Source organism: Ochotona princeps, chromosome 31, assembly GCF_030435755.1.
Source record: "Ochotona princeps isolate mOchPri1 chromosome 31, mOchPri1.hap1, whole genome shotgun sequence".
Lineage (NCBI taxonomy): Eukaryota > Metazoa > Chordata > Mammalia > Lagomorpha > Ochotonidae > Ochotona > Ochotona princeps.
This window is the reverse complement of record NC_080862.1, coordinates 8,958,828-8,969,126: the sequence shown is the minus strand read 5'-3', so window position 1 is coordinate 8,969,126 and position 10,299 is coordinate 8,958,828. Positions and strand designations below refer to the sequence as shown.

Below are 10,299 nucleotides of genomic sequence, written 5' to 3'. Positions count from 1 at the left end.
AAAAGCACCAACATGACCTATGAGTGCTGTGAGCTCTGCTCCCAACGTGCCTGTGTTACCTAACTAAGGGTAGCTCACCCCCACATTCTTCCTGGACAACTGGAAGTCTTACACAAAGGCACCATTTACCTAGTTGGCCAACATAAAGGCCCACTTTCCCATGGTCCCTGTAATCATGGGGCACCGGGAACTGGAGGTTTCCTTTGCCAGTGTCTGTCCCTCCCTTTTCTAGCTTCTTTCTTCCCATGGGATCCAGTAAGCAGAGAGCCACCCAGGGCAGAAAACTAATACCTGTAACCTATTCAGGTGTCAACTTTCAGCATTACGGCTAAGAGAAGCTTATACCAGAGGCTTGCATCTAGCCGGCTTTGACAAAAGTGAAGCTCAAACAAGGGAAAAGAAAACAAAAAAATTATGATGAGGCATTTCGAAGTACAATGTTGCAAAAAAAAAAAAAAAAAAAAAACTACATTCCTGGGAACCAATATTTGGAATTCTCATGACAACGATTTCACTTCTAGCTGAACACTACAAATCTCTGAGCACATACAACGATAAATTCATTACTTTCGCCTTGGAGGGTGGAAATTACGTGATCAACGTGGAAGAATTGGGAAAAAATCAAGAGAAAGGTAGGCTATTTCTTGTGTCTAGAATGTGATGTTGATGACAAGTGCAAATAAACAGACAATAAACAAACAAATAAACAAATCTGCCCAACCCTAAGCAAGACAGTAGCTTGGACACGGCAAACAGATTTCATGTGCCAAGGCACTGCAATGAAGGCCCGCGCATCACCAGGTTTAGAAGGCCTCCGGAGCTTATTCAGGGCTCCTGGGATGAACAGTGATGTTGAGAACCAGTGTTTCTTGTGACACATGGGAGGAAGGACCACATGCAATTACTGTTAGTTAATTCACCCACTGCAGCTTTCTGGTCCTAGCAATGTGACCAAAATATAATCCTTAGTTTAAAAAGATATCAGCACAGAGATATCAGTAGCCTTTTAGATAGTAGTCATAGCCTTTTAGATAGTAGCCTTTTAGTAGCTGTGATTTTTAATCACAGCTGTGTAGGAGAATTCATCAGAGCATATTCGTATCTTGACACCTTTCTCAAAAGACAGATAGCAAAAGGAAAGGCTATCCTCTGTTGTTACATACTTACATATTGGAACTGAAACCTTTTGAAAAAAAATTTGTATCTCATCTAAGTGATCTTCTACATTCTCTTCCAGACAGAGTGTTACTGCGCTACTATACGTCTCCGCTTTCTGCAGGTAAGCCAGGTAATCGGGTGGCTTGGGTAGCTACAGGGCTTGAATTCTTAAGTGTGGTGTAAAACGAAATGCTCCATGAGAAAGCGAGGGAGCATCAAAAGGATCCCTCCAATTCAAGCTCATGGTAAAGTTTCAGATTCTTAGATGATGTGATACCGTTCCATCCATTTTGCAGGTTAACACTGAGGATAAAGGTTTAGTTCCATGTAGCTGAGATCCAAAACAACGGGAGTTTGAACTAGACAAAGCTTTATTTCTGTCTGGTATGGCTGGAGGGGCAGTTCTGCTCAATGGTTGTCTAGGGATCCACATTCTTCTGTCACTGTAGCTCTCTCAGCATCCAGAGTTCAAGAGGAGCTGCCACCATAACAGTGTCCAATCAGCAGGGCAGGGAAAGATGAAGACATAGATTCTCTTTCCCTTTAATGCACAACCTGAAAACCGCAGGTTTGCTTCACATTGGTCAGAACTTAGTTCTAATGCTAAGCCTAGCCGTAAGACGGCAGGCTGGGAAATATTCTATTACTACATGAGAAGAGGAGATGGATATTCGCCATGAGAACAACCACCATGGATGGCTTTCTATAAATAAAAGGAAGCTAGTGTCCAGAAAGTATCCATTAAAAGCATACTTAAGTATTTAGAAGGTATCTTCAGAGACCAGTGTTGTGGTGTAGCACCTTAAGCTGCTGTCCATGATATAGATTTCAGTCCAGCCACTCAACTTCCAGTGCAGCTCCCTGCCAATACACTTGGGAAGGCAGTGGAAGACAGCGCCAGTGCTTAATCCCCTGAACCCACGTGGGATATCTGAGTGAAGGTCTTTACTCCTGGCCCAGCCTTGGCTGCTGAGGCTTTTTGGAGAGTGAACCAGCAAATAAGCGTCTCTCTGTGTCTGTCTTTGTCTCTGTGACATTGCCTTACAAACAAATAAATATTTTAAAAACAAAGTATATTTAAAAAAAAACCTCTCCATCAAGGGATTTAGAAGTACCCACTACTTATTTAATAATGTTTGGTACAAATACTTCTGAGACTCGGTAGTGAAATGAAGTAGATTGCACATGAGTTCTTAAATTCGTTTCTTGAGTGTTAAAGTCATTCAAATTAGGAAGAGTTAAAAATGTTAACTTTATAATTTGCAGAAAAAATTATATGTATCATGTACCACCATATTTTTTGAAGTATAACACATTGTGGAATCATTAAATCCAACTCATTAACAGATGCATGACCTCACACAGTTGTTGTTTTAATTGTAAGGTAACGAACAGAATGGCTATAGATCAGTGGTAAACATCAGTCCAACGAAATACAATGGATTATTGCTGTATGCCAATGAGGAGCAGCGCTCTGTGAAGGTAACGCAAACTTGATGATGTAACTGTCTTGATCATCTCCATTCACTTCTGTAGATTTCAGTGTTTGGGACTTAGGAACTCCGATATTGAGCGTAAAAGGTACCAATTCCTTTTAATGACTTGCTTCCGGATGAGAGGAGAGAGAGAAGTATAAAGGATGATCTTGCTACTAAAAGTGCGAGTTGTACCACCAGCTGGGAATCCCTGACAGCTTGCTAGAAATGCAGAACTTGAGGCTCCTCATGACTGAAACAGGACTGGCTTTTCAACAAATGCCAAACGTCTAGAAGATTCGTATGTGCATTAAAGTTTGATAAGCACTGCTAGGTACAGTGATCGGAAATTCTATTTAGCTTTACGAATTACTATGTTCTTCCAGCAAGTGTTTTTTCATAAAACACAAATTTTCTTAGACAAATACAAAAATAATTTAAGATTCTAAAGAGAAGACCATAAACGTTTGCAGATCCAAGATTATGGCTAGACAACGATCTACATTCCGACTAGAGAATTCACTGTGCATTTTCATTTAGTAATTGTCTATATTACACTGGTCATAAGGAGGAATTATACATATTTTGGATAACAAACAAGCTAAAATTGAGGCAAAGAAGAAAATGATAGCATAATATGAAAGTATATATATATATAAACAAAATTTTAAAACTAAGACAGCTGTGTAAAGTATTATTTACATAATAGTGTATTTTCATTAACAAAATATTCATAAGTATACATAGCAGAGTGTCTGACATATGTAACTACTCATTAATAGAAAATAACGAACATTAAGCTCTATTTCATTGACGTACTTGCTAAATGTTTTATAAGCAACATCTCATTCAATTCTCATAGTAGTTCTTTGATAGAGTTATAATATTGGACAGCTATTGTTACATCACCAACCATCCTCAAGACATAGTGATTTTAAAAGATGATCAGCTACATTACTCATAATTGGACACTGATGTTAAAAAAAATATGACAAATTAAAAAATCAAGAGTTAAAGCAACATGCTCAAGGTCTCAAAAATACTTAAGTGACAAAAGCGCGGGAACAAGGTTCGGACTGGTGAAACCAGATCCAGGCATCTGAAGCCACATCACCCTCGAAGTACACCATCAGTGCATCAACTCAAGCCCTGCCCTGACCTTGTGCCCTTTACTGACTTTACTTCATTCCTCTCCTTTACTTAGTAAGCAGACCTGCTAGCAATACCATGAAGAACTATTCCCTGTTCTAGCTTCTAAAACAGGAAGGGGAAGTTGACTCTGGATCCCTACTTCCTTACTGACGGCTTTTCCTCTTGTTTCTTCAGCTCCAAAGGAGTGAACACCAAGCCCCAGACCAAGCCTCCTTCTTCTTCCTTCACGTTGAGTCCTCAGAATGTGTTTCATTTGAATGTAAAAACAAGAGTGGGACATTTCTAGGGGTAAAAGACAATCACCTGGCTCTAGTAGAAAGAACCCATCTAGGTATTGAGAACACTCTATTTAAACTCTTAGAATAGGCGATGGAAAATTGGATCCTGCCCTTGGAGGTCAACATGTAGTCACTGGAGCAAGAATAAGAGATAAGGAGACTCAGAACATCAAGAGAAACGGAGAGCACTTTAGAAAGATACACAATGGTTCCTTCATTATGGGCAGGATTTGCTTTCTAGTCCTTCAGCTCTGTTTTTATATTCTTGTGCAACATTGCATATTCAATACAAGCATGGTTATATTAAATAGGGTATCAATGGGCAGGCATTTAGGCAACAACAGTTAAGTTGCCACTTGGGACACCAACATTCCACATCAGAGTCCTGGGTTTGAGTCTTCATTCTGTTTCTGATCTAACCTTCTGCTAGTGCATACCCTGGGAGGTAGCAGATGACAGCTGTTACTTGGGCCCCTGATACCCAGGGGGGAGACATGGATTGAGTTCTGGGCTCCTGGTTTCCAAGCAGGCCTAGTTCTGGCAAGTGCATGTATTTGGGGAGTGAAATGGGAATAGAACATCTCTCTCTCGTCCTCTTTTTCATCCTTGTGGGTTTTTTTTTCTCATTCTCCATCTCCCTTTCTCCCTCCTTTCCTCCTATTCAAGTAAATAGTGTATTGGTAAAGAAACTTGCCAATATTTTAAGTCAACTAAAGAGCAAGGTCCACAGTTGAGGCTACCCTTTCACAGCAGTCTGTTTTAAAGAGCAATATAAGGTGATCATTTTCCTTGGTCCCAAACAGTAGAGCTGCTACTAAAAACATGCTACCCAGATACTATAGGCTACACAGATGGATCATTACTCAAGTGAAATAATTCACCTAGTCTGTGGATGTTCTGGGTAACACTCAGGTGAGCTGTTTCTAGTTTCAAGCATTCATGGAACTCCAGACATAACTAGGCAAGTAATATAATATATGAAAAAAGCAAGGATAAGTTAAAAATTAAGAAAAACGGATCCAGCATCTACAAAGTGATCACTTTACCTCTTATTGTTTGATTTTCAATTCTTATTTTATATGCTGAGTTAATTTTAAGCAAGACATTCTTACATTTGAAAGTGAAATAAGTTTTGACTAACAAATAAACTGAAATGATTGGACTATATAAGGTACTAAAATGTGTTTTTTAAAGAGTGCTGAACACATTAGGGCATACAAGCAGCAAGGGGTCCAAGCATCACGGTAAAGCCTAAGTCCTCTAACCTACTACAGTTCATATGGCACACGGAATTTACATCAAAACTTCAATAACTGGATATTCCCTGTATTTGTAAAATACCAAGTCCCTCTGATGCTGATTTCTAGGGATCTATTATTTTTAAAAGAGTATTAATCTCAGACAAAAATTTATTCTAGTACTTGTGCAATGTGTCTTTTTACTATAATTTAAAAGCGCATTTATTGGGACTGACATTGTAGCATAATAAAGTAAGCTGCCACCTACGACATAAGCATTCCATCTGGGCGCTGGTTTTATCCCAGCTGTTCTATATCCAACTCAGCTCCATACTAATGCTCCTGAAAAAGTAGTGGGTGATGGCTCCAGTATATGTGTCCTTGTCACCTAGACCTAGTTCCAGACTCCTGGTTTCAGCGTGGCCCAGCCTTGGCCATTGTAGGCACTTGAGGAATGAAGCCATGGACAGAACAATTCTCTCTCTCTCTCTCCCTCTCTCTCTCTCTCGTTTTCACCGTGTGTGTGCATGTATGTGTGTGTGTGTGTGTCCCTCTCTCTGTAACTCTGCCTTTCAAATAAATCAATCTTAAATCTTTAAAAATAAATAAATAAAAATGTTTCTATGTATTTATAAAACAGAGAGAGATACAGACAGACTGAGAGCTCTCATCAGGTAGTCTGCTCCCCCCAAAGCTCACACTTGTCCCAGGACAGGGGGCTAAAGAGCAAAGGGCCAGGAATTCAATCCAGGCCTCCCTTTCGCATGGCAGGTGCCCAAGCATGTGAGCCACCACTGCTGCCTCCCTGCCAGGGTCTGGACCTGAAGAGCCAGGACTTGAAGCAAGGTATTCTGCTGGTAGACGTTGGCAGATGCTGGCATCTTAAACCATGTGTTCAATGCTACGCCAAACTCTTGCCCCACATAAACTTTGTTTCTAGCTTCTTGGTGGAATATTAATTTAACTTCTGTCCCCTTCTTCAGTTCTTTCGGTCAACTTATATCCTTAATAATATATATATATATATCTCTGTACCTCCTAAGCTACCTCCTAAGGTTCTGCTTTGTATACCTAACATTATAAATGTTACACAGACTATTGACAGCAATAGTTTTGAGTATCTGCATTTTACTGTTACTAAGGTAGCAAAATCCATACACAACCATATAAAAAATACTTTTCAACTACTATTGAAATAGTTTTGCTTATTTTAAAGCCTTAGCTGTTTCTACAAAAATTTCTGTAGGCTTAACATTTAACTGACAAATGTAGTAATAGAAAACTGATGAAATATGACCTTTCCTGAAAGGGTTCATTTTCTAATTTCCAATTTGTTGAGACCTATTGGGTATAGCTGCTGCTAGTCTGTGGATAAATGATGCTTAGAATTACTGTGTGAGATTATACAACTATAGAAAACTTACTTGTTTATTTTGTCAATAACTTTGAAAACAAAAATATCAGCACAATCTGTATCATCTCTTCTGCAAAACACTATTGACCACGTATACTATCATTGAAATGACTTGTTATGTAACCAAATACATGCATTACATTGTTTATATTTTTAATAAAATGTATTTTTCAATAGTATGTGCGACCATTATGATTTTTATCATAAAATGACTCAATATTCTGAAATCCTTGAATGAAAATAAGAATATCTCAATCCATCAATGTTGTTACCTGGAGCAGGTTAGTTGTCTGATATTTTGGTCATTCAAAATTAAGTAAGAGTATACATTATCCAGGGAAGGAACAGTATCATTTGCTTATTTTGGTTGATATTTTTTTTTGGGGGGGGGGGAGTCTGCATCAAAATTTAACTTGAGACTTGTAAGTCTTTTAGACATTCTTCAACTCAGTTATGTCACTGTATTTAACTTAATTTTTTTGAAGAGGCTGCATAATAAGAATTTTAATGAAGCTATTGATTTCCAATTGTCTTTTTTTTCCCACATTAATATTAGTTTTTTCTGCATCCGGGGTAAAGGCAGAGATGAAGGGAAAAGCCCCACCCAGCCTCCCACCCATCCCTGGCCCAACGTGGAGCACGCTCTGAGGGTCCTGCTCATGCAGTTTTGATAGTTCATCAGTTCTGAATTGCTGCCAATCTCGCTGTTCCAAGCATGATGAAATATCTTCAGAATCCACTGGCTGACGCAGTCTCTTCATGGTTGGCGTTCTGAGATCAACAGTTCAATATTTTCTGTTATTGTAGTAAGCGTCATTTGATGAAAATGTACACATGCATGGTAGCATCTTGCCTCTTCCTTAAACATCTGTTGATGATCTATTACATATATCATTGAAGCCTTACTTTTCCCTCTTTTCATTGATATTCTTTAGATTTCTATGTATCTTGGATACCTTGAAATCTTCTCAAGAAAATCTTATTTGGATGAGTAATGTGACTTAAAATCAGGGGAAAAAGAGTGGAGATTCAAGAGTTACTTGGAGGAAAAACTGTTAATCTAGTTAAAATGGAGCAGCTTGCTTTCAGTTTAGAAAGACTGAGTTATAATCACCATTCACAAGGTGCAAAAGTCAAAATCAAAATTTTGATTTTTTTTTTTTAACAAATAACTCATTTTATCTGAGAGACACGGGGAGGTAGGAAGGGGAAGAGAAAAAGAAGGGGAGAGGGAAAGAGAGGCCTCCCATCTACTGCTTCACCCCACATGGGCCAGGCCATGGCTAGAAGCCAGGAACTCAACCCAGGCGTCCCACTGGTGGCCGAGTTCCAACCACTTGAGTTTCTACCTGCTGCCCTCCCGCACTTTAGCAGGAAGCCAGAATCTGGAGTGGAGCTGAGGCATGATCCCAAGCACTCTGACATGGGACACAGGAATGTCTCAACTACTGGGCTAAGAACCTGCCCCAGTTTCAATCTTTTAAACAACAAACATTTTCTCATATGAAAGATATCATGGTGGATTGAAAAATCTCCCACAGGAATATTCATGAAATTTGAAGCAAGCTTGTCTCCAAATTCCTTCTTTCCTTATACCATCGCCTATGTAGCCAAAAAATAATAATAATTTGTTTTACTAGTTATTCACTCAATGATATGGACACTGAACTCTGTTAAGACGATAAAAACATAAAAGAAACAAGCTGTGTCTCTTGCTCATGTGGGACTTCAAACATGCACAGTTAAAGCTCCAACTCTGTAGATCACAACTGTACAAAGGGAATAGATATCAGGAAAAGACATAGGACCCAATTCTTTATCTTTATGTCCTAGAACCCATCCATTTCTGCTCGCATGTCTTTTTTTTTTTCAATCACGTCAAACATGTTCTTTCTGTAGTCCTTGGGGGAAGGAGTCCGCTCAGCTGCTCCAACATACACATAGTCAAAGCTGCGGTGGAATCCTCCCAGGCTTCGAGCTCTGGTCCTGCAGTGCAGAGCTTCCCCAGCTCTCACACAACAGCAGTCACTTCCCGTGCTTGTTCCACTAGAACTTCCCGGGCCGGTGTATGATACGATGGTTCAGACGCGGCTCGAGACATGCACATGCCCTCGTGGAGTGCTTCCCTCCCCTCCGCTCCTGTCTCCAGCTTCCTGCTCTTACACATCAGGAGGCAGTGAGTCATGGCTCCACGACGTGGGGCCCTGTCACCCACAGGAGGCAGAGATTGAGTTCCAGCATGCTGGAGCCGTATCCCATGATGGTGAGGGAATTTGGTGAGGGAATCAGTGGATGGAATCTAATTGACTCTCTCTGTCTCTCCCTCTCTAGCTGCATTTCAAATGTAAAAAAAATAAATTCATTAATTACTTAGTGTTTTACCATCTCAATCTATAATCTCTATCCCCTTGGCTGCTAAGACAGTTGAGCCCATGTTCGTATGCAGGCCAATTGGGTTTCAATTTTCATGAAACACCATCCATACAATCCACCCACTGTCTCTGAAGTAGCAGTTACAAATACCTTCTCCCTTCTCTGCTTTTTCGCTCTTTCTGATATGTTTTGAGAAATGAGACGGGGAAATCTCTTGAATGGTTCACTCCCCAAAAGCCTGCAGCAGTGAGGGCATAGCCAGTCCAAAGCAAGGAGCCAGGAACTCCAGCTAGGTCTCACACATGGGTAGCAAAGACTAAAGCAACTGGAACTGTCACCTTCTGCCTCCTAGGATGTGCCCTAGCAGAAAGCTGGAGGGAAGCAGGTGGTCACACACTTTATCAGGGCAGGCAGGCGTCCCAGGTGGCCACTTAGCTAGTGCCAAACGCACATCCCAGAAGATTTCCACTTTAATGGAACATAAAAACAAATTGCTCCCTTTATTATTGTCATTTTTTTTTGCCATTTTCTTTGAAAAATACTTCCCTATCCTAAAGTCATGCATATGGTCCCCTGGCAACTTGTGCGATTTTCATTTCATCTATATTAATTACTTGGATTTCATCCTCAAATACTGAGAAAAAACCCCTAACCTTTGATCTTTTCCAACCTGATCAACTATATAAACATAATCAAAAAAAAAATTTTTTAAATAGATTTAGAAAAAAATAGAACAAAAGTTCATTTTGCTCAAACTATCAAACAAGTGGCCTACTAAACCATTGGCTTCAGCTGCAATTAATGCTTATGGAAATAAAGTGCTTTTAAAAATTTGTAATCACCTATCTTGAGAAGATTATATCAGATTTTAAAATATGGACTTCAGGGGCCCAGCATGATAGCTTAGTGGCTAAACTCTCACCTTGCACCTGCCAGGATCCCATAGGGGAACCCGTTTGTGTCCCAGCCTGCTCCACTTCCCATCCAGCTCCCTGCTTGTGGCCTGGGAGAGCAGTTGAGGACGGCCCAAAGCCTTTGGACCCTATACCGACATGTGGGAGACTTGCTAGAGGCTCCTGGCTTCTGGCTTCAGATTGGCTCAGCTCTGGCTTTTGTGGTCACCTGGGGAGTGAAAGAGCAGATGAAGATCTTTCTCTGTCTCTCCTCCTCTCTGTATGTCTGCCTTTCCAATGAAAATAAGCAAACGAGTA

The 10,299-nt window shown here is 40.1% G+C and overlaps 1 protein-coding gene across 1 annotated transcript; it reads left to right on the top strand.

Moving 5' to 3' along the window:
• Positions 1–481: 481 nt before the first annotated feature.
• Positions 482–4,632, top strand: IL33 (interleukin 33). The gene is made up of 4 exons (XM_004591868.2): positions 482–632; positions 1,238–1,279; positions 2,543–2,640; positions 3,960–4,632. Exons 1-4 carry the CDS (start codon positions 500–502, stop codon positions 4,149–4,151), a joined length of 465 nt encoding a protein of 154 aa, XP_004591925.2. The 5' UTR covers positions 482–499; the 3' UTR covers positions 4,152–4,632.
• Positions 4,633–10,299: the final 5,667 nt, after the last annotated feature.

What these genes read in the sequence shown, in the direction of transcription:
- IL33 (XM_004591868.2), top strand. Translation starts at nt 500, where the DNA reads ATGACAACGATTTCACTTCTAGCTGAACACTACAAATCTCTGAGCACA. An exon ending in TACGTCTCCGCTTTCTGCAG is followed by an intron (nt 1,280 to 2,542) that starts GTAAGCCAGGTA and finishes TTTAATTGTAAG; the next exon opens with GTAACGAACAGAATGGCTAT. An exon ending in AGGAGCAGCGCTCTGTGAAG is followed by an intron (nt 2,641 to 3,959) that starts GTAACGCAAACT and finishes TTGTTTCTTCAG; the next exon opens with CTCCAAAGGAGTGAACACCA.